The sequence below is a fragment of the Ixodes scapularis genome, unplaced genomic scaffold (assembly GCF_016920785.2).
Source record: "Ixodes scapularis isolate PalLabHiFi unplaced genomic scaffold, ASM1692078v2 PGA_scaffold8__174_contigs__length_109621045, whole genome shotgun sequence".
Classification (NCBI taxonomy): Eukaryota; Metazoa; Arthropoda; class Arachnida; order Ixodida; family Ixodidae; genus Ixodes; species Ixodes scapularis.
In genome coordinates, this window is record NW_024609883.1 from 104,471,517 (window position 1) to 104,492,844 (window position 21,328).

The 21,328-nt window shown below is 49.6% G+C and overlaps 1 protein-coding gene across 1 annotated transcript in view; it reads right to left on the reverse strand.

Moving 5' to 3' along the window:
- Positions 1-266: 266 nt before the first annotated feature.
- Positions 267-21,328, reverse strand: part of LOC8041354 (calcium-activated chloride channel regulator 3A-1) — a 31,601-nt gene continuing 10,539 nt past the window's right edge. The window contains exons 4-9 of the mRNA XM_040219281.3: positions 17,675-17,974; positions 13,815-14,027; positions 12,284-12,551; positions 4,193-4,363; positions 2,521-2,558; positions 267-479 (exon numbers count right to left, since the gene is read on the reverse strand). Of these exons, the coding sequence (XP_040075215.3) occupies positions 267-479; positions 2,521-2,558; positions 4,193-4,363; positions 12,284-12,551; positions 13,815-14,027; positions 17,675-17,974 (1,203 nt within the window). The remainder of the gene's footprint in view (positions 480-2,520; positions 2,559-4,192; positions 4,364-12,283; positions 12,552-13,814; positions 14,028-17,674; positions 17,975-21,328) is intronic.

The window sequence follows — 21,328 nt, forward strand, 5'->3', positions numbered from 1 at the left end:
CGCTATTATTAGCATTCTTTTTACATGTGTTATCAGTATATGAAAGTATTGAAAGTGGACGTTCACCATTCTTTTAGAAAACTTGAGACTGGGTGAAGATACGTGAGGCAATTAAAAGTGAAAGAACCAGGGAAAGAACAACAGAACGCAGGGTCCGAAACCTAGCTTAAGATGGGCTTGAGACGTGGCCTTCGGTCGTTCTTTCCCTGTTTCTTCTTTACCTTTGATTGCTTCGTGTATTTTCATCCAGTCGTAAGTCTACTTTCTTAGAACCTCCGCTTACCACGCCCACTGTCCAGATGGGCACCCATGCACGTCCACGATAGTGTGGCAGTGATATTTTTGCCATCTACTGTCACGTTGTCCACTCTCAAGTCCCGAACGTCGGCAGGGTTCAGGTCTTCTCGTGTGATGTGTCGCAGTATGTTGACGGCGCCGGCATACACCACCATGTTAATCTCCGCTCTCTCAGGTTGCTCCTGGAACGAGACCGTCGTGGTTCACCAAATAGCGACCGTCCCGTAATCTTGGCCACAAAGGCTTCAAAACGATCGAAAGCTGGATGAATGGCGAGACATCTCAACAGAAGTCAGAAGTCAATCATGAGGTCGACTCAAATGTATACCCCCGCGTCACATTCCAATCTCATCTTTGGGCAATTGGAACTGTCCTCCACAAGCGATATCAGTTGCGAAACGTGGTACAGCTGGAGGGCCAGGTTGGACATTTACATGTACATTTTAGACGGTCACGGAAGTGACGTACTAGCGTCTGATAGTTTGAGGCAATTGCCTCCACCAATCAGACGCCAATACGTCACTTCCGTGACCTTATAAAACCTATCCGTGAATGTCCAACCTCGGTGCCCTGAAGCATAAATGTTAGTAGAATTGGTTTATTAGGCAGATTTTTCTTTACGTGTCTGCGACCAGTGTTTGTTGGTACATAGTCACTACTGACAGCTCAAAGTACCCAGGACGTGGCTTATTAAGTTAATGATTCTTGCTTCGTGATTGCTTCTTCGGCGCTCTGATCGGCTAATGCCGCAATCTCATTGGCTGACGAGCGACAATGAGATGCTCGGTACTCGCTATACCGCGCGTTTCTTGAAGAATAACTCCGATCGAAAACGAAACCAAAATGAATGAGTGGTATCGTTTTCGTGGCACGAAATATGATCACAGCCGAAATATTACGTCAAAGCGAAGCCGCGTACTCCCCCCAAAACCAATTTTAAAGATGCGACCGGCTGCTTGTAGCGGGTGCCAAGCGGGTTAGCTTTCAGTTAGGCAACACTGGGCGATGCGCACCGCAGTGCCACGGTGACGTCACGTCGCGGCCGTACAGCTGATGATCAGTGTCGCCATCCCGCTCTATGAGACAGCTTCGATTATTTCCGTGGACGAACGAAACTTTTGAGCCGTTATATTTATAAAAACTACACGGAATGTTGAGAGAAAAAATATATATACCTTTTAGTTCAGGGAAACTGACTGAGCTGAAAACAGTCGTAGTTCCAAATTCAAAGGTATTGATTGAAACTGTCGGTAGCTAGAGTAGCTCCAGTTGAATTTGTTTTTATAGCTGTCATGTTGAGACGTACCACATACCGCAGTTCTGCCATGTTATTGTGGATCATCTTTATTGGGAGGATCCGCAGAATTATTGCGCAAAACTAAACTATTGCAGCCAAGTTACCTTAAAGGATAACTCCGGTCAATATCGGCGAATTTGTGATTACGACTGATTTCACCAATCAGTGACCCTGAATCACAAGGTATATTTTTTTCCCCTTCGATATTGTGTGCAGTTTTATACATATCCCGACTCAAAGTTTCGTTTCGGGCGTCTACGACTAAACCGAAACCATCTGCAAGAGAAGGATAGCAACACTGATATCAGCTCTGCAGCCGCGACGTGACGTCACGCTGGTGCTCCGGTACGCGTCGCCCAGTGTTATTAGACTAAAAGCTAACCGGCTCGCCACGTGCTAAGGAGCAGCGGGTCGCATCTTTCAAATCGGTTTTAGTGGAGCATGCGGCTTCGCTTTGACGTAATTTTCCGACTCTGATCCTATTTCGTGCCGCTGAAGCGATGTACCTGTCATTTACTTTGGTTTCGTTTTCCACCGGAGTTGCCCTTCAATAAAAGTCGAGAGCCTTATTTCTATTGCTTCGCTTAGCAATAACACCCCAGATACAAAGCGACAAACCGATAAGATAAAAAGCGTAAAACAATAGACGTTTCTGCCGTTTTTTTTTGGTCTTGTTTATAGTCGGCGACAGGTGAAAAATGTCAGAGAGGTTTTGCTGTTATCATTCGTTGCTCTTCTGTTGTTAAATGGCTGCGCATGCTGCAAGAAACACCGCGTAGAGCTTTAGAAGTTAGAAAACTCGCACAGAAGGCGGAACTTGTACTGCATTTTGAGATATTGATGCCTTCAAGCTTTAACGTTTGACATCTGTCGGTGGAAACTGTCATTCAAGGTCGTTTTGTTGCGACCTGAACGGGTGAACTTACCGCAGAGATTTCCTGAGCCGCTTGCCCGGGTTCCTCACCTGCAAGTTCGATTGCTCACTTCTGACACTGTTCAGACTCATTCGACGATTTACACATCTTTTCGTACAGAAAATAAATAAATAAAAAGATAACTAATATTATCTGGAAATAACTACGAGGATATGCATGCCATCATAATTTTTTGCCCTTCTCTCTATTTTTTTTTTGTTTATCAATTAAGTTACTTTTTCGTTACCGACAGCTTGTACGCTTACAGTAGGAGCACTTCACGATAATATTCTGGGCACCGCCATTTTGGTGCCTATTGTAAAGCGGGCACCATGTGCGATATATGAGATGCGAAAATTCGACTTTGTGGGCTATGGATAAGGAGTCAAGAAACTCAAAAAATAATTTTTTTAATAATTAATATGTTTTAAACGCTACCTCCTAATCCCAAAGTTTTGTCCGTCCCTCCGTCCGTGTACTTTTCCTAAATTTCGCGAGGAAAGTGGCGACACGTGGCAATAGATTAACTCAGTTTCCCGGCTAACATTTTCCCGAAAATTAACGTATGGTGGCCCAAAGATCAATTCAGTTCCCCCCTAAATTTAGCGGAAAACTGATGTCACGTGACGCATACATTAATTCAGTTACCCACAAAATTCAGCGGGAAAATTCACGTCTCCTGACCTAGACAGCTATCTAATTTCCCCGCTAGATTTAGCGGGAGAAGTCGCGTCACGTGCACGTGGCCTGAAGTCACGTGACCCATACCACCATTCAGTTCCCCCGCTAAATTTAGCGGGAAAATAGATATTACTTGATGCAGCAAGTCTCTCACCCGCCAGCCCTTCCTCCCTTCTCATTTTTTCTCCCCTTCCCCTTCCTTGATAACCTTGGGTGTAAAAGTACTTGTTGCTGGGCTAGTTGGTGATGACTGTTTTGAACCAGAGAAAAGACAAACAGCGCTGTGTTTGTCTTCTCTCTTGTGTTCGTCTCTCTAGCGCTTTAAACCATGAATCAAAACAACCCTCTGTGATGTGGCTCCCAGGGTGCTTCATAGCATTTCATCCATTAACATTAAAAGTAAAAGTCGTTGCCAATTGTTGTTGTTTTTTTTTTCACAAATTTTTATAACATTTTTAGAGGACGAAAAAGCGTTTCCAGCACTTCCAGGTAGAAATCCAGGTAAATGGCAGCAGTGATTTTAAGCACCGATATGGCTGAAACATAAGAAATGTCATGCGTTTTTTTCCGTGACTATAGTGACTCTAGGCGAAATATCAAGGCCTGTTCAGTTTCACAGTGGGCACTTCCAACACCACCTAGAATAATCAAGGACTCCGAACATCCTCCTCTTCTATCGGACGTCATCACACTAAAATGGCGCCAATTCAGCAATCGGACTAAAGCCGGATGCTGAGCGTCCTTCAGCAAGTTGATCGAACAAGAGACCCAGCTGAACACTGACGCAGCACCGGTGGCCAATCTGTGTCCGCACTCTATCTCACTGCGATGACGTCAAAATTCTAGCGCTCACGCTTTGGTTACTTATCCTAGGTGGCGTTGACTCTGCCGCCTGGAGTGACGTCAGAAACGGGAGGCGGTGTACGGATAGGACCGCCGTTCGCTTACAAGTGTTCCTCACACGCAGACACACAAGACATCGTCATCGACACTATTAACGTACCGAGCTCAAGCAGGCCGGCGCGAAGTCTGCCAGGCTTGGCTGTAGATCTCGGGAGGGTCAGCAGCGTGTCCTCCTTCGTCGTGACGTCGGTCCTGACGCTGTACCGTCCTTGGCCGACGAGGTGCGAAAAGTAAGCCGAGTACTCGCCGTCGTTTCTCGTCTCGTCGGCTCCTGCGACAGAAAGAAAAAAGAAATGGGTTAAAGATACGCCCCATTCGTCCGCGATCAGGACCGCTTCAATGCTGAACTCACACTTTTCGGGTACGGTAGGCGCAGAATTAGAGACTATGTACACCAAGGCGAGGCCCTGACCTCATGCCGCTACGGTGGTGTTGCTGTCGCACGCCGCATGCGCAGACGCTTCGCTCGAAGCGAATATGGTTTCTGCACAAGCGCAGTGGCCCCACCTGGTGTGGGCAAACGACGACTTGTTTGTAAACAGCGTGTGTGTCCATAGACGTTTGCCAGTGCGGCCTCAGGGCGTTGCTGGTATGGGTAGATCGTCTGATAGTCAAGCATTGTCGTTGCCATGGGTACGCCTCAACAATGCCTGACTATCAAACGATCTACCCATACCAGCAGCAAGATGGCGGCGCCTTGCACTGTACGTCATATCATCCATTTCGCACCAGCACGGAACAGAGAGAGAGGGGAAATCTGTTTTCGTACGCATTTCGCGTTACGCTTAATCTTCTATAATCCTCTAAAGGGAGAATAGCGACGTCTTGGCAAGTCTGGGACACAAAGCACGTGTCTGAATGCGAAAGCATTCGTATACGTAGCGTATTCCTCCATGCTGCGCGCCGCGCCCGGCCGGTGACCTGTGCGGATGCCGCCCGTGTGGGCTCTGCGGCCGGCCGCTCTGCAGAGCCCGGCTACCTTCTCCCTCTTACCGGCGGCCGGGCCGCTGGGAGAGGTAAACTCTCTGTATGGCCCGTGTGGGATCAAAATGTGTTAGTGTGTGGACTGGACTTAGTGCCCGCTGCCGAGAGGCTCCTCGGTGACATCATGCTGGTAGTCGGGGACCGCCAGCTCCCGTTCCGTGGACATGCCAAAGCCTCGGGTGACGTTTGCAAGGGGGTCATCAACATTGACCCCAACGATACATCAGTCTCCCTCAAACAAAAACTCAGATGGAAGCACGGCGAAATTCTCTCCGTGAGGAAACTGGGCAACACCGACGTCGCAGTGGTCACCTTCGAGGGAAAAACGGTGCCCCGTCAAATCTACTGCAGCGATCAGGGCATCCCCGTGAGACTGTACAAGAAGACGATCCCCGCTTGTCACCGCTGTGGGACGGTGGGGCACCGGGCTGACATCTGCCCGCGGCCGCAGGCGGGACGGTGCGGCCGCTGTGGCTCTCAAGTAGCTCCCACTTCCGAGGGCCTTGCTGAACACGACTGCACCCCTTGTTGCCTCCTCTGCGGGGGCAATCACCTCACCGGCGCTGCCGGCTGTACCAGCAAGTACCGGAAGCCGATCAAGCCGGGGACTCCACCGACCAACGCCAGGCGGAAGTCAGCTCTCAAGCAAGCTCCGACCACCAAGGGCAACACCAGGACATCTACCTCTACGCAGGAACAGCCCGGACAACGCACGAGAGGCGCCAAGTCCGGGAACAGGACAAATGCGCCACCTTCAACGCGGGGGATTTCCCACCCTTAGAAAGCGCCTAAACAAAGGTGAGCGGTTGGGTTGGGGCTGTCCGTGGGCCTCTCTCCCCCTCCCAAACCGAAGTCGCCCTACAGAGGCAAAACGCTGAACTCCGGCGCCAAACCGAAATTCTAGCTAACAAAATTCAAGAGCTAGAGGCAAAATTGGCCAGGCTGACGGAGCCCCAGGCACAGGCCGGGTCTTCGGAGCCCATGCAGCAAGCTGAGCCGGCGGACCACGATGACAGGGCCTCGGCCGCGTCAGGACCGTCTAGCGTCTCGCAGTGCTCGGGCCGCACACCTGTGGGGCACATGCCCCTCATTGATCACCGTCTGGAAAATTTGGAACGCACAATTGCGGACATGCCAGGCAAAATTTTGGAAAGCGTCAGAGCTTCCTTCAAGGAACTCTGGAAACTGGAGCGCCCACATATGGTGCAGAGCATAATCCCAGCAGTGACAGACTCTGTCCTATCCACAGTACAGAGACGGGCCAGCGTCCAAGTTGAGAATAGCCGCTCTCGCTCGCGTTCCCCGTGACCGGATTCGCGTAGGCGAAAGGTGTTCCCTCGTCAGACCACAGGCTCTTTAGAACACAACCCGGCTGCACCCTCCCCGGAGACGCTGTTGCATCGCCCGAGGCGCCATCGTCTTCGGAGATTAAGCGTGCCCGCCAAAATTAAAAAAAAAAAAAGAACACCATTCACTATGGCTAGCCGACCCCATCGGAAAGCTCGTAACGACGCTACAGTGGAGAAATTCGAGATCATACAGTGGAACTGTAGGGGCTTTCGGAGCTGGAAGAAACGGTCGCACCTCCAGCTCTACCTGCAGACTCTCGGTACCGCGCCGGCGGTCCTGGCTTTACAGGAACCTGGCGCGGAAGCTAAATTTTCTGGGTACAGCACGTTCCAGGGTGGTGCTACGACGTGCCTTCTTGTGAAAAACGCATATACCGCAGTCTCCGTCGATTTAGACTTGGCGACTGACCAGGAATACAGTATGGTGAGGGTCCTGCCACTAAAGCGACGTGACCCGTCAATACATATTCTCAACATTTACTGCCCCTCGCATAAGCCAAGCGTAACTTCCCACGAAATTTTCTACCGCGCACTGAAATCGGCTGACAAGGAACCTCTAGTGATTGTTGGGGACTTAAGTGCTCCCAGCCTGCATTGGGGATACCACTTTGAGAAGGCCAGAGGCCGCAAGCTGGCGGAGCTAATTTCCACACTTCGCCTTACGCTGCTCACGGATCCGGCATGTCCAACACGCATGGGCAATTCGGTAACTCGCGACACGTGCCCTGACCTGTCCCTCGTTAAGAACGCTAAAGATGCCGCCTGGGAGAACCTGGGGGACACTCTCGGTAGCGATCAATGCCTTCTCCGGATCACTCTTCTGGCGAAGGCGGCTCGCAAAAAGTGGGGCCATGCCAAATTGACAAATTTGCCTAAGTTTAGGACGCAGGAGATACCTCCAGTGCTTTTTTCTGGCGGCTATGCGGAGTGGGCAAAGCAATTGGACACAATACAGCAACAACTCGTTACGACACTTCAGACTACAGAAGCGTTCCCCGCCGTTGACAATCACCTCCTGCACCTGTGGGAGGCACGCCGGAGTCTTACCAAAAGGTGGAAGAAGCAAAAGCTAAATCGCAAGCTTAAGGCTCGCATTAACGAACTCACGGAGCAGGCTGCAGCGTATGCTGCCCAGCTCACTGACTCGAATTGGACAGAAAAGTGTAATTCGGCAGCGCGTCAGATGAGCTGGAGAGGGACGTGGCGCCTCTTTCGCAGCCTCACTGACCCCACTCAGACGAGAGGGGAGACGCAACGACAGCTCCGGCGGGCTTTGCACGGGTACCAAGGCACGACAGCTCAACTCGCAGACACCCTGTGTGACAGGTATCTTTCTCGCATAGAGGACCCGATGGGGCCCGAGTACGAATATGCGGGAAGGCCTAATCCAGACGTTAATCCCCCTTTTACGTTGCACGACCTTAGGGCGGCTTTAGCTCAGATGCGCAGAGGTACGGCTCCCGGCCGTGATCGCATAACAGTAACACTACTTACGAATCTTCTGGACTCGGCTTACCTCCACTTGCTAAAGTACATTAATCAGATCTGGGATGGGCGTTTACTCCCTCCCGACTGGAAGACCTCCCTGGTCACATTCATTCCTAAGCCAGGCAAGAAGGTAAATACAGACAACCTGAGGCCCATCTCACTGACCTCATGTGCGGGGAAACTTGTGGAGACGATGGTCCGGGATCGCCTTTCGCCGTACATGGAGGCTAAGGGCCTCTTTGCAGACAGTATGTTTGGGTTCCGCCCGCATATGTCTGCACAGGACGTTCTCCTCCAAATACACCGCGACATAATACAACCCACTGCCATGCGCCACAACGATAAGGTCATCCTTGCCCTCGATCTTAAGGGGGCCTTTGACAACGTTCGCCATGGCAGCATTCTGGCAAACCTGAGCACCACGGATTGTGGACACAAGGCCTTCGCCTACGTAAGAGACTTTCTCTCGAAGCGCCAGGCCCTGCTTAAGATCGAGGACGATGAATACGGCCCATACACCATGGGCACACGGGGCACTACCCAAGGAGCGGTCTTCTCGCCGCTCCTTTTCAATATTGCCATGATGCGGCTTCCACATTTATTGGCCCAGTTGGAAGGCATCCAACACTCACTTTACGCGGATGATATAACAATGGACCTTTTCCACCTACGGACGGCACCAGGCGGTGGCTGCACGAACTAAAAATCGAGGAAGTGACCTACCTGCGCTACCAATTGATAATGGGAGCTACGCTACCAGTTTCTTCGCTCTCTGAGCAGCGGCGCCAGCCCAACGCTACTTTAAAGATGGGCATCCGTGGCGTCCACCCAAACGTCGTGTTTTCCTTTCCGTCGGCGTTCTTTTTTTGTGTAACACAATTATATATATGCTGCAGTTACGTCTTCTACTCGCTGATATACAGCCTCCTTCCGAATTTCCTCGATTTTTCGCTCCGACTTCCGCCGCTTGGCATCGGGCGCTCGCGCGTGCGCAGAACGCTTCTCGGAAAAGGTCCATTTGGACCACCGAAGGGAGCCTTGGGGAAATGGAGGACCGCCTTCAGCGGGCTGCTTCCATCGTCGATAGCTATGCTATCGGCTGTGGTCTTCAATGCGCTCCTGCAAAATCGGAACTTCTACAGGTCAGAGCCAATCAGAACGACAACACGAGTTTACGTATCTCCTTCACGGGAGGTTCTATCAGAGAAGTCGAGGAGATCCGGATCCTGGGCCTGTTTATTCATAACAGGCTCAGACCGGAAACCACTATTTCCAAACTCAAACGTGTTGGCGAACAGGTCGGACGTATGATCCACCGCGTTTCTAACAAACGCGGGGGGTTACGGGGCGGGGACGCGCTTCGGCTCGTCCATGCCTTCGTAACCAGCAGGATCCTCAACTCCGTGCGCTATCTTCGCACTACGAAGCAACACGACGAACGCAGCATCGACGCCATTATTTGGAAGGCTACTGAGCGAGCTCTAGACCTCCCGGTGACTACATCCAACGCTAAGTTGTTGGCGCTGGGGGTGCTCAACACCTACCAGGAGCTGAAAGAGGCCCACCTCGTGAACCAATACACGCGACTCTCGCAAACGGTTTCCGGGCACCGCCTGCTAGACCGCTTGCACATCCAACACGAATGCATTCCAGAGGAGACATGCAGGCTTCCGGAAGTGTAGCGTCACAAGCTTTGGGTTTCTCCACTCCCGCGCAACATGGGTACGCCGACACACGAAGGCAGACGAGAGGCGCGCGTTCGGGCTCTCGAACACCAATACGGATCTAAGCAGGGCGTGTACCACGTTGATGTGGCAGGGCCGTCGCCCACTGGTTTCTATACGGCCGCCGTAGTTCACCAGGACAGACGCGTCGACGGACTCTCCTATAGAGCTTTCAACTCCGCGCAGGCCAAGGAGGTAGCTATAGCGCTTGCCGCCTCGGCCCCGAATTCGAAGATAATCATCACAGATTCGCGCAGAGCCTGTGAGCACTACCTGGCGGGCGTGGTTTCACCTTTAGCCTACCGCACTTTAAAGCGAGCCGTGATGGTTTCGGAACCCTCACCTAAACGCATCGTTTGGACTCCGGGCCACCAGGGCCTTCGAGGTAACGAGGCTGCGGACGCGGCCGCCCGAGCGCTTTCCCACCGGGTACCTCATCCAGGCTCTTCCGGCTCAGAGATTAGACAACCGCTTCTGCGGTTCAAGGAAATCCTGGCAGACTATTGCGAACGCCATCGGCTTTACCCGGCCCCAGCCAAGGGCCTGAGTAGGGCCGATGAACGAACGTTGAGGCGCCTGCAGACCAACACCCTGTTGGGTCCTGCAATAGCAAAACATTTTGACTCCAAAGTTGATGGGCGATGCCCTCACTGTGGGGAAGTTTCCGATAACTTTCACATGGTGCGGGCATGTCAGATGAACCCTTCCCTTCACCCTTATCCTTCCCCCACTAGAGAGGAATGGGAGGCAGCCCTACTCAACTGCTCGGGGCTCGAGTCTCAAAGGGCTCTAGTCCAACGGGCGCGGGTAGCGGCTTTGTCCAGCGGGGTCTCGGACTAAGGGCTCCACCTATGTAAAGGGTCATTTTGGCCTGCAAACTCACCATTTATAAAATAAAAGTTTTTCACCATTACCACCACCGGGCCGCTGCGGGTTGGCAATTCTTGGAACTGTGACGCACGCCTTCCAATAGACGTCTATCCAACACTTTGCTGCTACAGACTGCGGGCTTCGCTCTATCGGACAGGGGCGTTTAGGTGCCGTTTGGTGCGTCTTCAAAAGCTGATGACGCCGGCTTCGCATTAAAGGAGAATCCAAAGGAATGGAACGTTCCATCCTTCCCCTTTTCCCTGGTGGTGGCCGAAGAGCTGATGGGATGACGACAGGTGTAAGGTATGTATTGTATTCAATCTTGTCTTACGATTTGTTCTTCGACGTTCCGACCGGCTAATGCCTCCATTTCACTGACTGTGAAGCGATAACAAGATTACCGGTATTCGCCACGTCCGGCGTTTTTGGCCTGTCAGTGGCTATCGATAAACTTACCATTTCAGCCAGGTTACAAGGAAAGGAGATCTATTTGAACGAGCGATTGAATCACATATCGCTTAAACCTGGCATAATTTAAAGGAGCTGTGCAACAATTTCAGGGCTTTGCTTAAATAATTGTGGAAGTTGATGCCTGACACTTCTGGAGTGAACTACAGAAAACAGATTTTGCCTAAAAACCCTAGTTTATATTTTTTTTTTAAATGAAAAAGATCCAGGTTTTTGCCGCCTCTCAACTCGTACGCCGTCTTCCGGGTCACGTGCGCAGTGACGTTGATGGGGTAGGCGCGGAGTTCCGGTAAAGTTCTCTCTTTAGAGCCATTAGTGAGCAGCGAGAATTCATCTGCTCTCGACCGCGTGACCACGTGTTGGCGGGCGCCGCGCGAACAATATGTTGAAAGGAGGAAAGTCTCATCCGGGTACGGCCATACCCGTCCGGCCCTGTCCCCCTTCCCCTCCGGCTTCTGGCGGCTGTTCACGGTAGCAGATAGAGCTGACGGTTTTGTGGACCTAGGATAGATGGCGCCACTAAAACTCCGTATATTAATTAAAAGTTTTGTCGATGATACCAGGCTTTTGACGTATCTTAATATATATATATGTTGGAACGACAAGATTTATAGAAAAGTTACCTTTTATCGAGCAGGTATTCGCACAACTTGCTATCTTTCTACAAGATTCCCCATTGACGTCATGTCGCGTGTTTCTCATGGCCGCCGCTCGCGGCTGCAGGTCGGGGAATATTCTAAGTTTTGCCTCGCTATTACGCGGCGGAACTCAACATTTCGATTAAAGTAGGTGTGCATTCTGTCATTTGTGACAAAATTAACAATATCAAAAACAGAAGATGCCAATTCTTTCAACGTTAAAATCATTGCACAGCTCCTTCAATAAGAGCCATGTCCTCTCTTAGAATAGTGGAGTAAGTTTCATGAAGAGGCATTGCCCCTTGAGCTAAGCACCATATGGCAAATCTTTGGCTGCCATTCTAAAGCCCTCGAGGGATCCTTCATAGGCCATCCCACCAAGAGGCCTTCTGCAAAACGTGCAGCGCCGTCCACGACACCTAAAAAAATGCCGGAACCTCATGGGTACGACTGGTTGCACCAGACGGCAGAGACGACCATGGAGGCGACGGCAAGCGGGCAACGACAGGCGGGCGACTGCGCTACCTTCTCGCTCTCTTCAGTGTCACGTGGGGCCGGCAACGAGGCGCGTACAGGAATTCACGCGCGGCCTTCTGGGATTTTTTTTTAAAGGCCTATTTTTAAGTTTTAACAAGGTTAAGTAAGGCGTTACACCGTGGTTGAGGCGTACCAAGCCCGTTGTCCTTGAGGTGGAGGAAGGTCGTCCCGTTCAATCCTGGCAGTGTAACGGTGGCGATGACGACCGCCCTCAGGACACCACGGTCTCCTTTGAAAACCCTGCTGTAGATTGTGACCTGGTTTTTACTTTTGTCTTCCTTAACGAAGCTCTGGGCTCTGATTGGATGGTCCTTGGGATTTCGCTGCGTCGACTGCACTGTAACAGTGACGTTGGAGGCGGTACCCGCCTGTGGTATCAAAACCAGTGTCCAGAGGGTTGTCTGGAACGGGATGACACAATATAAGTGTTTGTTTCTGTTGATTATTTTTTTCTTATAGGGAGATTAGCACTTTTCTGTATTGAAAGGAAATTTTCCGTTTCGCATTAAGTCCGACCTCAGTCAACGCTACAAGCGTATGGAGCCAATCAATCACTACTCGTGGTTGGTTTAACCGGTGACGACGAGCGCCAAAATTACAATGTAATTTTGGCGCTGCTTGGTTATGTCTGTCTGATCGTAGCTTCGACGTTTTTTCGTTTCCTTTTGTTTTCAGTCATGTGGGTTCGACCATAGCCTCCTCTATACGGCGAAAGCCTGGCACATCGACGACGGAGCCATTGGGCGCGCGGCCGCAGGAAAAAGGAGAGGAGGAGCGCGCCGAACGGTGACCAATATGGTAGCGCAGAGCAGAAAGGGCAGACCTAGACAGCGAGCGCTTGGGTCATGAGCGGCCGCTCCCCGAACCACGCTTGTTTTTGTGTTTTCCTCACCGTCGTTTTCGTACTCCGGGAAAAACGGGCGCGGCGATTCGAAAGGGCGCAGGGAGAAACGGGAAAGGGTGGACGTTGAGTTTCTCCTCTCCACGACAGCGACAAGAAAAGAGAGAGAAAAAAAAATATTGTTTCTGCGTTTGGCCGCTCGCTCTTTTGTGGCGCTAGCAGGCAAGGTTCTCTCCGCTCCCGTTTCTCCGCCCCTCCTTTCCCATTTACGGCGGCCGCCTTTTCTCGCGACGCGCCAGGCTTTCTCCGTATAGAGGAGGCTATGGTTCGACATCTGGTATGCGGGCCAAAAAAGAAAAAAAAAATATATATATATAAAGACATTTCAAACTGGAATATGCGAGACAATATGGGTGAGGCAAAACGGGAATGTGCGACTATCACGCATTTTTCGTGAACCCCTTCAGCGGCGTGGAGATATCGATATGATGTTTTAACACATACACCAGAAGTGACGACGTTCAAGATTGCGGCGCCCATGTGGAAAATGTAGCTACACTTTTTGAAGCGCCGACGGCGTGGCGGTGCAAGTTTTAGGAAGCGAATGGTGGCGCACACCAGAAGATTGAACTGAATTGCGCAATTTTGGTCTAACGGAATGCGCTTCGTCATTCCTATTGGTTGTGGTTACTTGCAAAAGAAGAGTGTCGAGGGACTTTAGTCGGTCCTAATGTTAAACCGAGTATGGCAGTAACGCTGCTACAGTTTCAAGCAGGGTAAATAGAATTCGGCAGAGGATACTCGAAACGGAGGCGAACCCTACCGCTTTGGTCTCCGGTATGTGGATTATCTCGAGCTGGTCTCCGATCTCTTTGTTGCAGTCAGTGCAGTTTTGACCGTTGGCGCCCGTCACATAAAAGTCGAACTTTTGTGCGGATAGCGATGTAATGGATATCTTGGTGTTAGCGCCGAGTTCTTTCGGGACCGTGAACGGGAATTCCTCGGCGGTCCTAAAAGACGCCGTCTTGTCCAGCAACTGGAAAAAAGAAAACGTCGAATCGTAATTCGAGCTGTGCTGTACTCTGTTTCATACTTAGTGTGCAACGTTGTCAAAGCAACTGGCGCGAGCATGGGGCTTGATCTCGTTCATCATTTGCACGCGTTCTCGCGCAAACAAAACCATAGATGAAGCCACGCGCTCGCGCCAGTAGCTTTGACAGCGAGCTGCGCTGCGAAGTTCTACAGAACAAACGCGTGACTAAAAAATTGAAAATGAAAAGGATGAGTTTACATTGAGATGAAGAGAAACACAACGAACACAACTCACGCATTGGGAAACTCATGCATTGAAAAGGAGGAAAAAGAAAAGAATAAACAGTTGTTAGTCTGCGCCCATTTGTGTTCGTTGTGTTTCTCTTCATCTCAATGTAAACTCATCCTTTTCATTTTCAATTTTTTAGTCACGCGTTTGTTCTGTAGAACTTCGCAGCGCAGCACGTCTATCAATGTACAACCAACTAGCCCAAACCCAAGTCCAAGCTTTGACAGCGTTGCACGCTAAGTATGAAACAGAGTCTAGAGAGCTTCCGTTCGTACTTTTGAAAAAAAATCGGAGGATTTTTTTGTTAGTGTATTTGTTTTTGAAATATATGTGTATTTCGGTGATTTGCTTCGGACGGACGCGAAAGAACGCTGATTAGGCTATCGCTGAAAAAAATCATGAAGAACTTAAACGTCGGGTCTATAAGGAAAGGGTTTAGGAGAAAAGAAAGAAACAGAAGAACAGCCATAGCAGAAGTAAAACGTTTCATAAACGGGTGTTTCTCAGTTTTAACCTATTTGATATTTTTGACACCGACGGGCGTTTATCGGTGTTTTTCAGTTAAAACCGGAAGGTCAACGGCCTAGGTATAAAAGAAACTGAAGCGTTATTTCGTCGAACAAGACCTGTACAAGTGGCACTATGCACACGTGAAAAGTTATTCCACCTGAATGAGGGTAAAGTTTTAACTTAACCCCGACATCTACCTTGACCTCCCCGAAGCAGATTAAGCTACGTTTATCCTAAGAGTAAGTTTGTGCATAGTAAATATTAGAAACATGTTCTTTAGATAGAGGTGAAAGAATTTTCCTAGATTCTCCTTCTACCATTTTCCAAAAGTAGTCTAGAACCTCGAATACATCACGCAGTAGTTACTGGAAAGTGCGCACTTTCGACAAAAAAAAAAAAAAGGCAATACGTGGCGCAAGTCACCGCTCCATTCAAAGGGAACAGCCTCCATGCCTCCGTCCATCCATTCACCTACTCATCCGTATATTCAATGTACACGCCAGGTGAAAGAGTATCGATAGCGAGGACAAGTTGATGTCGGTTCAACGTTTTGTCATTTGAGAACACAAAAAGGCAAGGATAAGAAAACAAAATATGCACCTATTGTCTTTTATTTTTTCCCCCTTTCGCTTCTTATAAATTTATTATTTTTGTGTTCTGAATATACAATATGAAAGATAATGGATCGTGCCACTATCAGGAAATAAGAAGAGTCCGAGCCGGCCTGAGGGCAGACTCGGAGCAGCTCAAGAATTATCTGCGCCACGCGGTGCAATGTGGGAAAGCGACGAGGCCTCCAGCCATTTTTGGAGGAAAACTACAGGAGCAAAACGCGGCCAATCTTAAACGCTGACATCGGCGGTCCCCAAGAGAAGAAACCAGAAAGAGAGCGACAGAAGAGCAGAAAAATATAAGACTGCTAACGCGTCGGAATGCGAAAGCGTTTGTATACGTAGCGAATTCCTCCAAGCTGCGCGCCGCGCTGAGCCCGACCAGGCAACCTGTGCGGACTCTTAAGGGGTGTCCAAACAGGACACTACAAAACGCACGCCTCCGACAAATCGTGAAAATTGAAGCGGACGCGCCCGCTTCAATTTTCACGATTTGTCGGAGTCGTGCGTTTTGTAGTGTCCTGTTTGGACACCCCTTTACCGGACGGGCTCTGCAGCTGGCCGTACCGCAGGGCCCGGCCACCCTCTCCATCTTACGGGCGGCCGGACCGCTGCGCCATGGCAGTGGGGTGGCGTTCCTTGGAACTATGCCGCGCGCCAGCCAATGGGAGTCTTTCCATCAATTCGATATCGGTGTTTTCCTGCAATGTAAGCTAGAAAAGAACAAGGTACAGACCTTACAGGTGACGTATCGCTGCTTCTTTGGGGATATTAATACGCCGCCAGCAATGTGGGTCCATCGGGACTACTAACGAAGACCTCCGATGTCCGCGTCTATACACCGCCGATCCGAAGCGGTCCGAATGCATGGGACCTTCCACTCTAGATTATTGTAGTAACTCTGTGACCAGAGTGATACGGAAGCATGCGTATGACAGCTCCCCCACACGATGAGTGCACTCCGAAGTTCCGTCCTCGCGTGACTCAGTGGCTCGTCGAGGCAGCACGTACGGGTGTTTGGCAAGATATGTTGGAGCGGAGTTATAAACGTTATAACTGACAAGACTATATGCTCCTACCTTATACATTCCGTCAAATGCAATTCATGTGTGATAGCACTTGGGGGGGCTTTTCACGGGAAATTTACGTCACCTGACCCGAGGTCACATTACGTGGTCACGTCGCATGACGTCAGAGTGTCACGTGACCCGACATCACAAGACGCCAGGTCACGTAACACTTATTTTTCCGCTAACGTTAGCGGAGAAATAATTTGATGCGAAGTAACACGCTCGCGTGACGTCATGGAGTCGTGTAACCTCGCAGTGTCACTGATGTCACGGCGTTACGTCTCAGTGTCACGTGACGCGACCATCACAATTTCGTCGGTAACTTTAAAAGGAAAATTAACGCTACGTTACATCATGGCATCAGGTGACATTACGACTTTAAACTGTGATGTCAATCTCCCCGCTAGATTCAGCGGGGAAATATATGTTACCTGATGGTGTGACGCCATGCAAACAGGCCAACACGAGTACACAAGGGACGCGGAGTGTTGGCATATACAAGCTGGTTCACAAACTCGCTACTGCTTACGACCGAGTGCCTTGTGACCTCTTGCGAGGGAAGAAGACACTGGCGCCATCTATTGGGTAGCCGTGGAATATCTCGGATTTTCTTAATATATATATGCAACACGGGCACGTCACACCATCGTACGTGGTCCCCGAGGAGGATATAAACGAACATATGAAGATGAATGAGCCGTACTTAATCTAATGAATCAAAGAATCAAAGTTTTCAGGAACCCGCCGAAAGCCAAAGAACGGCGGAGCCAGGATTCTTTGATTCATTGGATTAAGTACGGCTCATTCATCTGCATATGTTCGTTTATATATATATATATATATATATATAAATATGCGTTTAATTCTTTCTTTATTGGCTTTATAAACACTTTTGACAATGTCATAAGCGAACATTTTTCTGAGATACCCATATTTGATCTCCCAAACATCTTCGCCCCGGGGAAATGCAATTCGAGTTCGACCTCACAGATGGCGCCACTTGCTAGTGTGTTTTCTCGTCACCAGAGATCACAACAACTCGGTTATAAGCAAACACAAGTGTGTGAACCCATCTAAAATGTATCCTTCTAAAAATAAAAGTAAAAAATGATAAAAGCCACGACAAGGCGATCACAGAATATAAGATACGAAACAGAGGATGGCGACTTACAATGATCGGATGGTTTATAGTGTCCAGGTGGGACGTCACGGACACCAGAAAGGCCGAGCCCAGGGCAGCGATCGTGTTGTTCTGGAAGTCGCCGAAGTAGTAGGCCGTGCCATCCGTATCTTCCGCGATCTGCTCCAGCTTCCGTGAGGCTTCAGGTCCGAGAGCGTACGTGTGCACTTTGATCGACTTGCTTACGAGGTCCGGCAGGACGTCGGCAACGCTGGGATCGCGGTTCTCTTCGCCGTCGGTGACCAGAATAATCGTGCTCCCGGCGGAACTCGTGCCGTTGACTTCGAGCTCCTGTTAAGAAGACATTGGTCGGTGTTAAAGGGGCCAGGACATAGAAATTAACCCGATAGCTTATTCTTGAAATGAGATGCTTATAGCCTTAGTATAATACACCAAGTTTCGCGATTCTTAGAGCTCTTGTAATTGAAATAATCGAACCCTTGGAGCTTCTGCAGCGCAAGCTTTCGCTGCACGCTACGATCTGAGACACGTTAGCCAACTCGGCCCCCAGATCGTTGAAGCTGGCTTTATAATGATCGCAACCTCTGTTCCAACACGTCGTGGAAGCCAGCGCTGCCGCGAGCGCGGCCATCATTGATGCACTTTTAACCGCTGTCCTGACGTCCTTCCCGTGTGCATTCTTTGGAAGCGTTTACATTTTCGTTTTGGTTTTAACTGGGATGAAAATATCCACGTAGCACGTGCTAAAAACGTTTCCAAACGCAAGAAAGGTTCATTGTGTTTTTTTTTTTTTTTCATTCTCTTTTTTTTTTATATATATATGTTTCTCTTGCACAAGAAATGCTTGGCAGCATTGTACGACAAGCACGTTGGGGCCAGTCGGAGTTTGCGAGGCGCTCATTTCTGCGGTCTGAACCTGCCGCTTTCGCTGTTTGTCATGTGCTGTTCTCGCGCTCCCGTGCTGGAGTGCATAGTTATTGTTCATGCGCTGGGTTCTGTGTGTGGACGTAGACACCTCCGAGGATAGTTCTAACCAGAGCCGTTTATTGGGGAGTTTGGCGGAAAAAAGGCCGCCGCCAGCGCCGAATACTGCCCCAGCGGTTAGGGCGTAAATTAATAGGACGACACAGCGTCGACCAATCAGCAGACCGCGACGTCACAATGTTGCAAACGACATTTAAAGCGTGAAATAGAAGCGTTCAATCGCGGCGTCTCGGTGACAGTTTGCTTTTGGGCCGGCTTGATAGAATAGCGTCTTAGCTGAGACTGGCTGAGAAAGAACAGTGTAAAGGCTGGAGCGCGCGAGCGTCTCGAGACGCATATCGAGTCCCGCTCAGCTCGTGCGCTGGCTTTGGCAGTGCTTTCTTTGCGCCAGTTTCAGCGCACGTTCGTTTATTCTATACCCTTGAATATACACGTGACGAAAACCTCACATGCGCCAGGTTTACCAGTCACCGTGAGTTATACCTTTTCACTCTAGCGACACTAAAACAGCTTAAATTAGTTGTGTCACATTTTTAGAGCTCTCGACCACCGCTAGAGGCTGTTTCGAGGCCTGTGGTTGGCCCCGAGCAGAGCCGTGTATGTAGAGAGTTCGGCCATTTGTTGGGAAGTATAGGAGACAAATGAGGAGGCGCCATCGGCCGAAAACGGGCCGGGCGTTTTCGAATATGGCCAATCGGAAGTCGGAAATAATACCCTGGCGGTGGTCGCGAGAAACAAGCCTGATAAGTGTGTCGGAGTAACTCTCGGTGACTAAAAATATGGTGCACGTGATGTCTCAATCGTGGTCATCCAAAGTCATGGTAGAAGAGTGTGACTAGCGAAGCGGTCGACATAACTCGTACGCCAAGCGCCGAGGGCCGGGAATCCGCCGTCCGAGCGGTCACACTCTACTCGAGCAAAACAGAGTTGAGCGGCGCGTTCGTTTCTTACAACCTTCTGCATGATCATAATCGAAACATCACGTGGATCCTATTTTCAACCATAAAGGGTTACTACACTTCACTCCTACGCGCTAATTAAAACCGTATACAAACATATACCTTGGACCAAAACACTTTCTCGCTACCACAGCTAGGGGATTCTTTTAGGCTTCTGGTTGGCCAAGGGAGCATGTCAAGCCCACTTTCTCTGTCTGGTGCACGCCCTGGCTCTGCCCGCGCCTCCCATTGACTAAACTCTCTGTATACACGGCTCTGGCCCCGAGATGCTCGCCTATTCAAACCAATGTATGGCCAAACTCTCCCAATAAACGACTCTGGTTCCAACGAGCCGGTGACGAGCGGGCTACTCGTCACCGGATCCGCCGCTCGACGGCGATGATCCGGCAAGTTTAGTGGCCTGGGTTTCGCCGTCCAAGAAGCTTCGCTGCATGGCTCCTAGTTGACACTGAGAACGTCGTCTCCACGGTCTGGGTGTGCTCGGTGGTTGAATGATTCTGATCGAGCCGTCTTCGGTCGTGACAGTGCACTGTCACGACCGTTAATGGGTGACTTAATTAGTGTGTCTACAGAGTGGGCGAAATGGATTAAACGCACTTTAAACCGACTGCATAAATTGGTTTCCTAACTTATCGCGCTGGGGTTTATTATAGAGGTGCCTGAAGGTGGCGGAAGCTTTCGCTTAAATTGTGAAAAGATTGGCTCACCTGAGTAAATCAAGAAAAATCAAAAATTGCTTTCCCAATACTTAGCACCTACACTAAAACAAATATTACAGTACTGTGGCGTTTATTCGGGGCGAATGAACTGAAGAATAGGTAGGCCTATTTTTCCATTTCACAAATTTTTAAATCGTAGTAAACGCCAGAATAACTTAGAACGATTTTCTGATGATTTTGAGACAAAATGCTTAACGATAACTTTTCCAGACAAAAAAAGTTTTCTTTTTTTTTTTTCTTTTGCAGCGAAGCTGCAAGAAAAAGCTGTTTGTGGCTATAGGGTTCCGTGTACTTACCTCTGTAGTAAATCCCAGTGCGGTAAGTTATAAAACCGATTTATACGGTCAGTTTGAATAACGTTCTATCCATTTCGCCCACGCGGTAGCATTAGGACTATTAAAAAAATGTTTTGGCATTCTACGAGTCTATCTGAATTTGCTTATATCTTTCTCGGAAACGCGAGCATTTGTCACTGGTCTACACACAAATTAAGATGTGGGCTGCGTGCGGTATTATATTGCATGCATTTCTGCCGCGCAACGCGCGGAAGGAGTGCGACTGCCGCCGTACTCCTATATCAAATACAGCCTTCGTTCGCCGTGTGTGGCGACAAGAAAGCAATCTCTCGCGAACGGCGACCACATCCCTTTGAATTCTCGATTAACGTAAGGAACGAGAAAGCTGGTTCGCGGCTGCTATGCTGGGAAGCGAAGACATAGATGCTGTGAACCGATGTGGGAGGTTGTTTTATCGACTGTCGCAAATTATTTTCGTGTTTACCTTTGTTTTCTACTAGGAGATAGAAGCCTTGATTTATTTGAAAACGTTCTTGAAGATGGATCTTGGGGCGAAACGAGCACTATATTTGCAACATTATTCTCTAACGTGTAGATACCCGAACAGTTTGCGCACTCAGATCGTCAGTATAAAAGACTCATGGGCAGTCAACGGATTTCGCTATTGGAGTGATTAGAGTAAGCACGTCAGGTGTGTTCGTCATATTTGTATGTGATTTGTTTTGA